The 15,507-nt window shown below is 40.6% G+C and overlaps 1 protein-coding gene across 3 annotated transcripts in view; it reads left to right on the top strand.

Annotated features, from left to right (window-relative positions):
• KIAA0319L (KIAA0319 like) overlaps positions 1-15,507 on the top strand; it is a 128,376-nt gene that overhangs the window by 7,613 nt on the left and 105,256 nt on the right. The window contains exon 2 of one of the 3 annotated variants that reach the window (XM_036911934.2): positions 12,877-13,121. The exons of the other annotated variants lie outside the window; for them this stretch is intronic. Coding sequence (XP_036767829.1) covers positions 13,109-13,121 — 13 coding nt within the window. The 5' untranslated portion in view covers positions 12,877-13,108. The remainder of the gene's footprint in view (positions 1-12,876; positions 13,122-15,507) is intronic. 3 annotated transcript variants of the gene reach the window in all.

Genomic DNA, 15,507 nt, shown 5'->3' with positions numbered 1-15,507 from the left:
TAAAGGGGTAGAACTGAGGAATTCTCTCCAGAGAAGCTGATTGCTAAACAGAATTTTGAAAGTTGAAATTGAAGGACTCAAAGGGTATTCCGAGGCAACAGGAACGCAAGAGCAAAGGCACAAAAGTGTTTGGCGATCATTGCTTTAGGGAGTTGGGAGCTATTGAACATTTTAAGCAGAAAAGTAATACTGGTAAATTTTCCAGGTCATTTTTGCTGGAGTATCTAAGAATGATAATGATGATGAGAGAGTGAGAGGAAGAAGGAAAGGGGAAAGAGGTCAGGATTAAAGGTAAGGATATCTATCAGGAAGCTAATGAAATAGTCCAGGAGAAAATTGATGAAGCATTACATCTTCAAGGAACCTCTTTTCTCTCACTGAGAGTAATTTCACTCAATATGAATCAGTAGATACAGTACTAAATAGATGGGTAGAATTTAGGAGTTCTGTAGTAAGAAATTTGAGGAGATAATTGTTTTTTTCAATGAGATATAATACCGCTAATTCCAAAACATTGTCCTCACTCCCTCTCCCCCTAGAAAAGACACCCATACCCATTAGCAGTCACTCCCTATTCTTCCCTTCCCCTGGCTTTGGAAACCACCACCCTACATTCTGACTCTATGGATTTACCTATTCTGGACATTGCATGTAAATGGGTTCATACAGTATGTGGCCTTTTATGTCCTGGCTTCTTAGCACAATATTTTCAAGGTTCATTCATGCTATAGCATGATATATTAGTACCTCATTCATTTTTATGGCTGAATAATATTCCATTGTGTGGCTATGACACATTTTGTTTATATACCTAGGAATGGAATGGCTGGATTATATCATAACTCTTGGCTTAACTTTTTGTTTTCTACAGCAGCTGTACAATTTTACATTTCCACCGGCAACGTATGAGGGTTCCAGTTTCTCCATGTCCTCACCAACACTTGTAACTGTCTGCCTTTTTGATTATACTAGAGGAGGTTATTGACAGAAAAACTAGGGAATCGGTAATGGCTTCATGGAGGAAGTGGGGCTTGGTTTGGGCCTAATACATATCCAGTTTGCAGATAGACAGACTGAAACACTGTAAGAAACAAGGCCTGATGAAATGACCAGAAGGGTACAGACCATCCAATTGTTCATTTTAAAAATTACTCATTCAACAGATATTTTTTGTTATTTGTGAAGGATCTCTAGCCAGGTCTCTGACTTACTCTTCCCAGTCAGTGAAGCTTTCTGCAAGAGCAGACCACATTTGCTGTCTGCATTTTCCACCTCTGTCTTCCTGTGAATCCTGTGAGGTCTGGCTTCTACCCAAACCTTGGCTTTAGCCAAGTTAACCAATGACCTCCCCAGCTGGACACTTTTCCTTTTTGCCTTATGTAACAGCTCTGCTGCATCTGGCACCTTTGAGTACTTCTTGAAACCCTGTCCCCAGTGCCCTCCCTAAGTTGTACCATGCTTTTCTTTGTTTCCTTTTCAGCTGATGCATTGCACTTCCTAATTATGCTGCCCTTATCCCTTTTCAGCTTATTCCCTAAATGTTTCATTTTTCAGGATTCTGTTTCTACTCTTTCTTGTCTCACTCTTGTGGGTTCTCCCTGGGCAATCTCTTCTTCCCTGTAATTGTAACCAATGTGCTCTCTACCCCCAAATCTGTAACTGTTCATCACTTCTCTCCTGGACTCCAGACCACATTGCCATCTGTACATCACATATCTCTAACCTGATTTCTCACAACTACCTCTAACTTAATATAGCAATACTGAGCCCGTGACTTTTTACCCCCTTCTTGTGTTCCCTATGACATGCAAAAGACCCCCTCCACTCATATTCTGAGGTAGAAATCCCTGAGTCATTGTGTACTCCTTCTCTTCCTCCACATTCAGATCACTGTAGAGTGCTGCATTCCTCTGCATGTGCCATGACCATTCTGCCTGGTGTATTCTAATTCAGGGAAATGTAAGCTCCTTTCTGATTCTTTCCCTGAGGCCCCTGGTTTGCACTTGGTCTTGAATGTTATCCTAGTGTCTATACCTCTCTTTTATTATACCCTATTATACTGTGTGGTTTTAGACTTGTGAGGAGAGGTTCAGAGTAGGTCTTGCTCTAGTGTGTGGTCCTTACTCCTCAGGTGAGGCCTTTATTCTTTCTGCTCATCTGTGGTGTTAATGTGATTGCTTTGCTTTGGTAGAGTCAGAATTCCTCCTACCTCCTGCTCCTAGCACTGCTTGATCACTAGTGGTTCTGTTTCCCTCTTGGCCCTGTAGCATCTACTATTCTAATAAACCTCTGGTGGTCTTGCCCTGGCACTTCACATCTCAGCCTTCAGCCTTGTAGTGGACCCTCCCAGTGGACTTCTGGGGCCCCCTCTTGTCACAGCTCTTTCTTCTTCAGTGCCTCACCACTCAGATTCTAGCCAAACCCAGATTTTTGCTTCTTGGGCTCAGTGAGATCTTTCTGTTCTGTGTGGGTCCCAGCTTTCTGTTACGTGGTTGGGAAGTTGTCCTGTAACAGAGAATTGGGCAATTGTGGGGCTCGCTTCAAGTTCCCTTCTCTCAGGGATTGCAGGCTTGCATCGCCAGTTATATCCTGGCTAAATGCAGTTGTCTTGTATATTCTGTCCAGTTTTATAGTTATCTGTAGTAGACGGTGATTGGTTACTATGGTGCCAGATTGGTTACTCCATCATGGCTGGGAGCAGGTGTGTTTATGCTTGTTTATGTGGCTGCTTCATGACACTGTTCTACTCATAGTTACAGACCTAGCATCTAGCACATAGTAGGTAGCAATAAAGGTTTGTTGTGTTAACCAAATATAAAGTTGTAAATAGCACTGCCTTGGAAAATATGTGTTAAGGAGAGTCATCCTTTCCTACTGTTTTTCAATCTTGGACATTAAGTGGCCACTTCACTTCCCTGGAAGGAATGATATTTGGAAGGTAATTTATGTTCTTTTTTACACCTTTTCTCTGGTGTAATTTTTCTGAATCAGAGTGGTTTTTCTGACTGGTGCGCTGGGGAAGGAATCCTGTTGTATGGAATGGCCAGTCTTCAGGATTTACATGTGTTCTTGCCCTGCCATGTGCTAACGGGTCTGGCCATGCTGGGACACCCTGCATTTGTCCAGCTGTGTAATTATAAGTCAGTGTAGGACAGTATGAGAAGGCCATTTGTGATTGCACATCTAAGCTATGTTTCCAGTCACTTACCACTTATTATAAAGATGATATTTTGATCATCATCTGCCTCTAACTGCCATGTTTGATTTTTTAATTAGCCTGAAACTCTGGGTGGGAGAGATTAATTATCACCCTCAACTCCCACAGAGACTGCAGATGGGACAAAGGTAGGTCCTGGCTTAGCAAGAAGTCTTTTCCCACTGATTGCCACTCTCTTTTTGTTCTCTTAGCTGCTAGCATTTGCCCTTGGCAGACAGAAGGCCCCTGAACTCACTCTTTTCCTTTGCCCCTATGCTGGTTGTACTTTTAGGACTATAGTTTCTGTTGGACCAGTCAGACCAAGTGGAATCTTTTTTAAGAGAATAATGTATTTTGAACATGCATTGGTCTTATCTTTAGGAAAAAAGCAATTTCAGGAGACTTCTTAGGTGGCATTATATCCCTGCTCTTGTATCTGCTGGGCACCTAATTTAAGGTGGATGACTAATAGAATATATCTCATAGTAATGAGACTTCAGCAGGAACTTTCTCCTGCCAAACTGTCCTATATTCTTAACTACATTGCAGTACAGAAGGTAATAAATTATTAATCCTAAATCTGTCTTCTCAGATTGTAGGATAATGACCTGAGTACATGGCAGCTGGGGAAAGACAGTCTTCTGGCTGTTAAACACAAACCGTGCAAGCTTTTTGATTCTAAAACTGAGGTAGCATTGAGCAAATCTGTGGGATCTTATTATATCACAATTTAATTGACCTAAGTAAGACCAATCAGAAACCTCTAAAGTTAGCCTCTCTCCCAAGGCAATGAAGTAGTTGTATCTTGTTTAAATACTCTCCAGTAAATGATAATTATCTTAAGTCCTTCTGTCTATCTTGGAATAGTATAATTTTGATGGATTCTTTTTGCCCTTTAGAAACATATTTCAGACAGAAACGTAATGTCACACTGTGTGACAAAGAGAAGAAGGGTAAGAAAATGGCATAATGAGACTAAATCCAATTCAGTTGAAAAGCTGTCTAAATTGACTCTCCTCAGGAATTCCTCAGGGGAGGAAATAACATACTGGTGGAATTTATAAGAACAAAATGACAATTGCAAGACCAAAGCAAAGCCTTTTGGCTTATTTTGGAGATGGCATAAAAATCTTACTAATTGAAACAGCTTCCAATTCAAGGCACTGTGTGCAATTGGCAGGAACATGATCGAGAACTATGTGTGTGGTTAGTGTTTGAACTTCTCTTAGGTGAGTAGTATTGAAGAGCTTGGGTCAAAATATATAGCTTTTGGTTTGAAGGCCTCTCTTGATCCTTCATCCAAGAGCTTCTTTAAAAGTCAGTCCATGTGCAGTGACTGTGAAGGGGTATGTGGGGGGGACTTGGTGAAGGGGGGAGCCTAGTAAACATAATGTTCTTCATGTAATTGTAGATTAATGATACCAAAAAAAAAAAAAAAGTCAGTCCATGTGGTTAAGATCCTTTAGTCACTTTTGAGTCCAGATAGTACTGGATATGTTTTAGAGAGAAGTTGTAAGGATTGGTCTTGTCCACCTACCTACTCATCAGCTGAGCAAGAGCCAGGAGGCAGAGTGGCTGTGAGCATGGAGCATGGAATCTGGAATCAGACAAGCCTGAGTCCTGGTTACCTTATATGGGTGGTGTTGCCAAAACCGACCTTTCATCAGGTTCCATATCTACAAAATGGGAGTGACAGCACCTTTCATAGGATTGTTGTGAAGATTAAATAAAATGTCCACACAAAGTGCTTAGCCTACTCCCAGGTGCATAAATAACAATTCAGCAAATGTTACCAATAGTCATTATACTATAACAAAATCCTGTTTATTTAAATTCTTGTGTAACTCCAGGGTGACCCAGTGCGTGACAGGTTTAGGTCTCTGCTGGCTTTTAAAACCTCTGTCCAGTGCTATCTCAATCCTCACATTTTTAAAAGTGTACTGCAGGCAGCTAGCCTTTCTTCACTGTCAGGAAACGTAGGCCTCCATTCATAGAGTTTTACAGGCCTCAGGTTGGTTGAAGCCCATGGTGGGGCGAGCTGTATTGTGCATTTTCCATAACTGTAATTGTCACTAAGGAATATGACTGGCTACTTGTTTCTTCCTTCAGCCAAGGATACTTTCCCCTGGAGTGTTCTCTGTTCTGCTGCCACTACCCCACCCGGCCCTCAGCCTGGTTCACGTCCCCCAGCACTGCTAATGGGCTCGTGCTTGACAAGGCCTTGTGCTAGGCCAGGTTGGCTCTGTCTTTTGGTCAGGATCATGTTTTGACTAGGACTGATTCAACAGCACGTTTGGACTTTGTTTTCTTAGTAGCTTGAAGAGTTGGTCCCATCCTTCATAAAATGTTTTTTGGGTGCTTGCTGTCCTAGGTGTTAGAAACTCAGTGGTGAATAAGACAAATGTGGTCTCTCCCCTCATAGAACTTGCAGTCTATTGATTCCTTTGCCATTTCTAGGGAACAGAAGTTATTCTTGAGAGAGATGATGTTACTGGTATCAAGATTCCCTTAAAAGAGGCTGAGGCCTCAGTAATTCAATGACAGTAGAGACCCAGTCTTCCTTACAGAATCCTAAGAATGGAGGAGACTAGGCAATTTGATATCTCAAGCTGGTATCAGTAGAGTAACCTGCTGCTAACGATTATGTAGGTGAAGTCTCTGTCTACAGTACAATATGCCTCCAGCATTCCTTTCAATCCAGCCCACTTTCTTCATCACTAATAACCCACGTCTCTGAATAAGCAGTGAGGGTAGTCATCTGGAGAGTTGAAAAAAGTACAATTGCAAGCCTTGCCCCCAATTTGAAAGTGTGTGTCCTGTGGTGAGGTCATGGGTTTTAGATAGACCCAGCCAGTCAGCTCCTGAAAATCTTTTCTGCATGAAAATGCTCTTGTTTTTTTTTGGCACCAGGTTTGTTACTCAAGCTCTCTGGTGAACAGTTCCAATGCTTAGCTTCAGGCAAGCACCCAATTATATAAATCCTGAACTTCTCTGGTCAGTCACATAAAGAAACTGTAAATTGCCCCGAGGTAAGAAGAAATTAGAAATGTCCCCGAATGGTGTGTTAACCATCAGATATGCTGTTCTAGGAGAAACAAAAACAGAGAGGAAGGCTGGCTAAGGCATACCTGAAACTACCAGCTACAGGTTCTGCCCCTAAAGATGGGTGCCCAGTATAGCTACCTCAGTTCCCAGTGAATAAACTCTCCCAGGGAAGGACAGGATTTTTAGGAATGCTGTCTTTCTTCCAGCTGGCTTAACATTATGCTTTGATTCTAATCTGGCAGCACATTTGAGTTTGAAATAAATGTGTGCTCATAGATGCTCTCACTTTTAGATAACAAGGGAAATAACCAGTATTACCAGACCAGGGAGATGGGGAGTTATATTTATTTGGTTTTACTTCTGTACTCTGATTTCAGATTCAGTTTAAAAATTTTAAAACAACTGCCATTCTGCCTATTAAGAAATGGCTCCTCTTTTTTTTTTTTGATATAGTTCAGTGTTTATTGTCCTTAACTGAGGGCAACCTAAGTCAGCTGGAGGCTTATGGAAGTGGGTCGGGTAGAGCTGGTGAATCTTAATCAGAATAAATGAAGCGACCTTGTAGAGAGCTAAGCTAAAGAGCTAGATCCCATTTAAGAAAGTTGAGTAATCTGCATCCTGCTGGGTCAGTCTGTGGCTTTTGCCCTGAAGCAAAACAGCCCCATGTGCTGAAGCAGTGCCAGACTTCTCTTACCTGTGCATTCTACTTCATCAGTCTAAATGCATGGTTTGCAAAATTGCTCTCAGCTCTGCTCTCTAAAATGTGCTTATAAACTGCACTCTGACATTTCTCACAATGAACTTTTCAAATAATGGGGTGAATTTTTATGTTACCCCTGTGTGAAAGGTTAAAGGAAGGCTTGGCCTCTGAGCTCAGGTAAGCAGACCTCAAAGCAGGGTTATTTGCCCTGGATGGTCAAGGCAGAAGTAAAAGTTTTCTGGCCTTTCTGCGGAGGTCTTCGTTGACAAGCATAGCTTCCTTTCCTTTCCTAAGCAGTTTGATTGAGCTGTTTCACCTCCACTCTTTCAGATTTCACGTGGGGGTTGCTGCCTTGGCAGCAGGGCTGCCTCTGTCTGGGGAGAAAGAGGTAAAGAGTGAAGGCCCTTGTGTATGCTGTGTTTCCAAGGGTTTCCTGTGTGTCTGTGGGGGGGTGGGAGGGAGAGAGAGAGTGTGCATGTGTGAGAGAGACAGGCAGACAGACACACACACACATATTTAGATATCTTTATTGCTCTGTCCAGAATTGTCACTTTTGAAGCAGCAGAGAAATATTGCCATTTTATGGATGAGGATAAGGAAAGGCTAATTTCTCTGTGGCTTAAGAGAGTCTGTTACTAGGTAATAATGGTAATGAGGAATGTTGACCATTTTGCCCAGATTCTTATTTCTGTCAGTAGAGAAAGATACATACAAGTACATGTCATAAAAGTGAAGTCTGCTAAAGCCCACACATCTGCAGTAAATAAACCAAACAGTACGAAATGATCTGCATGTCAGTGCTGCGTTATGTCGATGACTTTAACTAGATTCCACTTTCTGGTATTTGTGTTCCTTGGTTCTTTGTATGTGTTCTTCAGTTCCTTAAAATATGCTTATTGCATTTTTAATACTTTCTCTAGGATGTTTATTTCAAATCACTTAATGATAATTAGTATCTAGGTGTTATGTATATATTATAGGTATATACAACTTGGGTCAAGCACTGTCCCTGGCTAAATAAAGCCCAGTTCTTGCCATCAGAGAGTTCACACTATGGAGGCTGTGATAAATGTAGAAACATAAGTGTCTTGCCAGTGGGTTTCAGCCCCGGGCAGTTCACTGTGGATTCAGTGTGACCACAGAAATGACAGTAGAACGTTCTTGGGGTTAAAGGGTTATACCCAACTTTATTTCCATGGTGGCAGGTCAGTCACTAAAATCCCATCCACTCAGAGAGAGTCTGCTTGCAGTGAGCCGGTCTCTGCCTCTGGGCCTCTTTGCCTGCACAGCTGTCCTTTGGGCCTCTGTCCTTGGCGTTACCACTACTCCAGCCTCTGCTATGCTCTCCTGCAGTCTTGCAGCCGTTCCACTGTGTTGCCCAGAGCACTGGGCTGGGCTCTTTATATAGAGCCAATAAAAACGTATTGCCCACATGTGTGTAGTGAGCTAGCCAACTAGGGCCAGGTGAGAATTCTGGCCACAGGAACCTTAATTTTATCCACAATAAGGAAGCATGATGTAATTCCAAGATGTGCTATGGGAGCATAAAGAATGGAGCAGAGAAGAGCCGAACCCTGTTCTGTAGCAGGCTCATGAGTCAAGTGATATTCTAATCTCTTTGAACTTATTTCTCCCAGATTCATTTGCAGTGGTTTTTAACCTGCAGAGAGCTCTTTTCACTTCTTTATTTCAGAGGGAGGGGTAGAGGGAAGAGTCTCTGTAAAGTCTAGAGAATAAGAGCCCTAAGAAAATTATTTCTGTATAGATACAGATTGGATTTGATTTAAATAAACTAGCTTTCAAAAATTCTAAGAATACTAACTACTCACACAGTTTTGCTTTCATTTACACACAGATGAGAAAGCATCTGTAGCTCTGCATTTTATTTGCTATAAGCAAAAAAGTGGTTCTAGATATTTAAGTATCTGCAGCTTGGTTGTACTGAGTCCTCACATGTCCCAGTTCAGCCCACTGCAGTTTTTTTTTTTTTTAATGACACTTACATAATATTCCAGAAAGAGATTTTTAATGGATAAATTGACGTAAACTTTTCCTCTGTTGGCAATATCTGCTGAAATAACACTTCATGATTTGCTAGATTTTTTCCTTATTTCCTCGTAAGCTTACTGCTATTTTATTTAATTTATATATCTCTGCTGCAGCCCTCTAAATGACCTTCTCTTTAGAAACAACAAAACCACCAGCAAAAAAATTTTTTAAACTTTCCTGAAAAACAAAGAAGGGCTCTGATTCAAGGTTCACTGTGTGGGTTCCCAAAGAAGGTTAGTGTGATTGTAATGAATGCAAATAATTTATCAGCCCTGCAGGCAGAGACGGCAATCAACTGCAGGTTCTTAATAACATGGACAAGTGGGCCATCCAGAGAATTGCTCCATTAATACAGGGATTTGTGACATACCTAGGTGCTTTTCTCTTCAGAAAAAAAGATTCTCTCTTTTTAGAACCACTTTTATGTATAGGCCAAAGTTTATGTTATCATTTGATACCTGTGCTTTTTGAAGTACAAAGACAGTGTTACATAGAGAGGTGTGGGTTCCTTCCAGCTGGGGCTTGGAGGCGTGCTCTTGCTGACAGCATTCTTCAGAGTCTTTTAGTCATAAGGTGGTGGGAGAAAAAGCAAAGTGGAGATTGAGTATATTATATGCAACAGTGTAACCCCCTAGTTACAGTTTTTTTTTTAAAGTACATGGCTTAATCATTTGCCATCTATTTGCCTTTAAATATTATAAAGCCCTTGATGACTGGATCATTTTTGAGCAGGTGACTTTCCGGTAGGAGAGCTATTTTTAGCTGTAACAGTATTTGGATTAATACTTTCTCTTATAGCTTGGTTGTGAAAATGGACTAAACTTTAACAGATAGGTCTTTTGAAACTTAATAGCAACTGTATACAATTAATGCAAATTTTGATTTTTAAATAAGCATCCTGTAGAAGCTTATGGCATTAGAATTGTGATAGACTGGTTTCCCTTTTTTCACTTAGGTGACCAGAACTTTGAGGTGTGGTTTTTTTTTCCCCCCTTATCTTTCCTCAGAAGGGAAGTTGAAAGGATCTAGATGTCATCAGTGATGGATGGCTCTTTGCGTAGGTGAACTGGAAAGCCGTTCACTGTTGCTGTGTTTGGAAAGCACCATGGTGAAAGCCTGTTTTACCTTGGAGTAGAGTAGTCTGAAATAGCTCGGGGAACTAAAATTTGGTTGGTCCTTTCATGAAGAAGGATTGCTTTGTGATTTGAAAGGATTCTTCAGTTTAGCATTTAGGCAGGAAGGGCCGTTTCCTAGCTGGTTGCATTAGATTCATTTCTCTCTTCTTAATCTGTTTGGCTTTTCTTCAGTTTCTCTTGATCAGAATGGCACATCTCTCATCATACCTCCTTGATCAGAAATGGCACATCTCTCATCATACCTCCCATTTAGTGTTCTGCCCAATTTAATTTGAAAAGTTCTTTCTCATTTCTTAGTGAACTGGCAGCTTTGCTTTTCTCTCCTGTCCTTCCTTTTAGCTAAAAAATTAATTAATGTTAATGATTTGACTCAAATGACTAAAACTCAAGTAATTCTGTGATAGAGCTGATGTCTTTTGCTAGATTTTGTTGTTATTTTAAAAAATAACATGAATTTGTTTAACTATTGGGTTAACTTTTAAAATTCTCTAGTAATTCTTTGGATGCCTGCTATGTGCCAAGCATTTTGCTGGGCCTACAAATACAGAGATACAGGATACAACCCCAGCACTTAAAAGAGGGCAGAGCATGTGAGGTGGACTATAATAGAGATATATGCAAAGTGTGCAGCAGAGAGGACTCTTGGGATGAAGGTTTCATCAAGGAAGACTTTCTGGAAGAAGTGGGGCCTGAGCTGAAATGAGGTGTAATAGCAACAACAAAAGAAATGGCAGTTACTATTTACTGACCTGTAACTGCATGCTAGGCATTGTGTTAAGTACTTTGCATGGCTTACCTCCTTTCATATCTATAATAACCCTGTGAGTTAGGTACTGCTATCATCATTCCTAATTGAGATTCAAACCCATTCAGTCTTATTCCGGGGGCCAAAGCCTGAACCATACTGTGGGGTGGGGGCCAGAAGATGGAATGGGATGGAATAAGGATATTGATCTTGATATGGGATTTACTTTTGACAACAAATTTTTTTTTTTTTTTTAGTAATTATTTTTTATTGAAGGGTAGTTGACGCACAGTATTACATTACATTAGTTTCAAGTGTACAACACAGTGATAAAACATTTATATACATAATTCTAGGTTCCAGCTATCACCCTACCAAGCTGTTACAATATCTTGACTATATTCCTTATGCTATACATTACATCCCGGTTACTTATTTATTTTACCATTGTAAGTCTGTCCTTTTTTTTTTTTTTTTGTGAGGGCATCTCTCATATTTATTGATCAAATGGTTGTTAACGACAATAAAATTCTGTATAGGGGAGTCAATGCTCAATGAACAATCATTAATCCACCCCAAGCCTAATTTTCGTCAGTCTCCAATCTTCTGAGGCATAACAAACAAGTTCTTACATGGAGAACAAATTCTTACATAATGAATAAGTTACATAGTGAACAGTAGAAGGGCAGTCATCACAGACACTTTCGGTTTTGCTCATGCATTATGAACTATAAACAGTTCAAATATGAATACTCATTTGGTTTTTATACTTGATTTATATGTGGATACCACATTTCTCTCTTTATTATTATTATTTTTAATAAAATGCTGAAGTGGTAGGTAGATACAAGATAAAGGTAGAAAACATAATTTAGTGTTGTAAGAGAGCAAATGTAGATGATCAGGTGTGTGCCTGTAGACTATGTGTTAATCCAAGCTAGACAAGGGCAATAAAACATCCACGTATGGCAACAACTTTTTTTGACTCAGTTTTTTGAGGGTTCTGTATGAAACTCGCCTTGGAGACTGGATGTGTTTTCTCATTAAACCAATACTAAATGAGGGTGATTTTCATAGTTCCTTTAACCTACATAGTTTTACTCTTCCTTAAGTAGGTAAATTAAAAGAACATTTCTGTCCTCTTTTTGTTTGCAAATACTGCCTTTTCTAAGGAGATATTATGGTATTCTTTATCTCTTCAGCAATTTTCCACAATCTGGTACCTTTGAGACTTCTTTAGCAACGGTCTTTTAGGAGAGGACTTATTCTTCTTCCAAGTGTTGTTTGCTAGAGAAGAGCTGCAAGACTCAGGTTTTGTGATTGAGGCCTGGAGACTTGTTGTCCATCTAGCAGACAGTCGAGGGTTAATGTGAATAATGGCTGAGAGAGAGCTGTTGGACAACTAGTCACATGGGGAGTTTGTCTTTGATCAGAATGGTCTTTGGGAAAAATGGAAATGTTACAGTCAAGAGAAAGGAGTCAGAACATGGACACAAAGCCTATTGATTCTTGTTTAGCAGTTAGGTTAATGTCAGCAAATCACCTACACCATAACATTTAACAAAGCTAGGCACACAGCAAAGGCAATGAATGGTAATTACGTTCTTTTCAAGGCTTGCTTTGTGGGGCTCCTGCCACCTTCCAGTCTAACCTGTGTGCAGCTGAGGTAAAAAGAGGTGGCCCTTTTGAAAAAGAGGAGAGAGGGCAATGGTTATTTTCCTTGCTTTTTCCAAACTTTATAATACCTGATTGTACCCTTCAAAGGACTTCGTTACCTCCTCTGCCTTGCTTTCTGAATATGCTAACCCCCACAGGGAAGAACTGGGGTGGTGAGTAACGTGCATCCGTTTTGTATTTGTTTGTTAGTGGGTGTGCAGGTGACAGACATGCTGACAGTCAAAAGGAAGGTGGAGGGTGCCCCCTGAGGTGGTGTGCTTTTGAACGGTTCCAGTGAGCTGTTTTGGAATTGATAATATATATGCCTGCTTGTCTCATTTCATGGCAGCCTTCTTGGCTGGGACCCACTGTTTCTGCGAGAACGCATGCTTCTGATGCCAGTGCGGGAGACAGGTGCTGTGAGCCATAGAGCAGTCACTGACTCCACCACCAAATTTAAGGATTCTGCCTTACTGTTCGATAATAGTTCATTACAGGTATAATTATCAAAGAAAAACTTCAAACGGATTCTTGACCATATTACAAAATTGCAAGATTTCAAGAAAAGAATTGTAGTTTCAATGAATGTTAAAAGTAAGTGCAAATACTGCCTATAAAATGTCCTAATCATGTATTGTTTTCCACAGAAACTTTCTTTGCTACTTGCTGCCATTCCTTCCTACTCCCAATGAGGAGGATTTACCAACTGCTTTCTTTGGAAAGAATACATTTTCTCTGCTCTCATTCCCACCATCTCAGCCCTTCCATTGGGATAGAATTTGATGAATGTGGTTAAAGTGTGCATTTCCAATGACCCCAACAGTATGGTTCCTGAGACAGCAGGCATTCCTCTGCCTCCTTGGTTGCCAGCCAGCTCAGTTCCCAAGTTAGTCAGAGAAGTCAAGCTTGTTACCTGAGATTTAAGAATGCCAGAGGCAACATCCCTGTCTCCAAATATTCCCAGAGTTGTTCACAGCTTCCTAAAAGTATTTGGTGAATTTCTTCTGGCAATAATTCATAATATTCTATAGACTTTTCCACTCTGCTGCTTGGAATTATGAAACCTGGTCTAGACTTTGAGCCAGGTTTATTAGAATTCTGTCTTGTGAGAGGTAATAATGGTAAGCTAGTTCCAGAGCCTCCTGTTCTGGGGATCCTCCAGTAACACATACGGAAGCCCAACCTATATTCTCTGCTTTGTCAAGGCTTTAAGAAGAAAGGGGTCAGCTCTGCCCACTGTCTGCCTCCTGGATAAGCTTTCTACATGCACCTATTAACAGTGAGTTCCAGATTTTCCCAAAAGGTTTCAGTGTAAGGTTCTACTAACTGTAATCTCTTTTTTGTAAGGATTTAATACTGCTTTTGCTTAGGCCCTGGGAGCAGAGCCAGGCTATGGTGGCGTGGGCAGGAAAGGAACTGATCTAAAATTGGAGCTTATTTTCATCTTACCTTTTATCCAAGTTACTTCTAGAATCCAATATTGACTCTACCAGTGCTTCCCTGCTTCCTCCTCTGATGAACTCCTTTTCTCAAGAGCAACAACAATGAAAACAATGAAAATTGAATCTTAGGTTAAGCTACTTTTCAAAGGTTAAATTACTAATAAATGATGGACCTAGAGCTGAAACTAGAACCTGTATCTTTTAAGCATCTAAGAGGAAGAGCAATGATCCACTGAATGGATGAAAAAGAACTGTTTTTTTCCCCATTTTTTAAAATTACTGAACACATAATGGAGCAACATGAAATAACACTTAAAAAAAACCTCAGTAACTTAACATGTGAATTGAGAGATCAGGTCACTTCCTCCCCTTTTTGAGAACTACTAGGATTAATTTTTTTAGGAACACTAGAGCAAGTTAACCTCCCTTAGGCTCCACATTTCACTTAACTCCTGGTCACTGTCAAAGATGTAAGTGCTTCCGACCATTTGTCGCCTCCCAGGCTCTGTTTTCTTGAGTTAAGACAAAGGATCAAATTGTCAGATAGGACTCACATGAATCAGAGATCTTAGTTATTACTAAGCTTTAGTAATAATTTTAAGAATACAGCCATCAAGAGGTACAAGTGACGTAAGAAGAGTCGGGAACATCCTGTATGAGCCCCCAGGTTGTTCCTTCCCTCATCAAACACGTTCTCTCCAGCTCAGAGTGATGGATGTGATTCCTAACTGAGGCTTCCAGTTAACCTCACAAAGCTGGGGGAGTGTTTGGGTTATGAAACATTTCTCTTTTCTACTACCAAATAGTTATATAAATTATGTTACTTCTTCAGGGAACCATGGAAGCAAAAGAAGACCTTTGCAGGCCAAACCAGTCTTATAGCTTTTCCCCCTTGCTTTTATTTCCTCCTCTTTCAAAGATCTGGATTTAACCAGAGCTGCCAGCAAGTACTGGGGAATTAGAATTTTTAATGCCTTCCCCTTCAACCTTGTAATCCCCATAAATCCCCATGGCTATTTCCCAAGTCTAAATCTGTCCCTTCAGATTCCACTGGTAAGATATCCTCCATGACTTGCCTCAAAGCTTTCACCATTTTTACCAAGGATGGACAGGCAGCCATCCTGTTGTCAGTTCCTTCTCATATTTTTCCGTCCTTCCTTTTTCCTTGATACAAAGCACCTTACCCATTATGATTTGTATGAGTCTGATTTGACATTCCTGTATAATTGTGCTCTTCCACTCACTTGTACTTATCACCCCTCCCTTCCCAACTTTTTAACTGTGACAAGAATCCATTGAGTTAACTAAACCCTCTCTATTGCAAACTTGTTAGTCAAGGCAGTAGAGGAGAGTGTTCTGAGACCTCGCTTTCTCTTGGAAGAAGACACTGTTTTCCCTATAACCACAAGCAATGGTTGCACATTCTCCCATATCCCATGTACCTCTGAGTCTGGAGGCGGAGCTGATGTCCTTACCATTCCTCAGTGTCACTTCATGAACATACTCCTCCACTTTCACGTAAAAAACTTCAGATCTTT

The sequence above is a fragment of the Manis pentadactyla genome, chromosome 4 (assembly GCF_030020395.1).
Source record: "Manis pentadactyla isolate mManPen7 chromosome 4, mManPen7.hap1, whole genome shotgun sequence".
Lineage (NCBI taxonomy): Eukaryota > Metazoa > Chordata > Mammalia > Pholidota > Manidae > Manis > Manis pentadactyla.
This window is presented reverse-complemented; position numbering and strand designations above follow the sequence as displayed.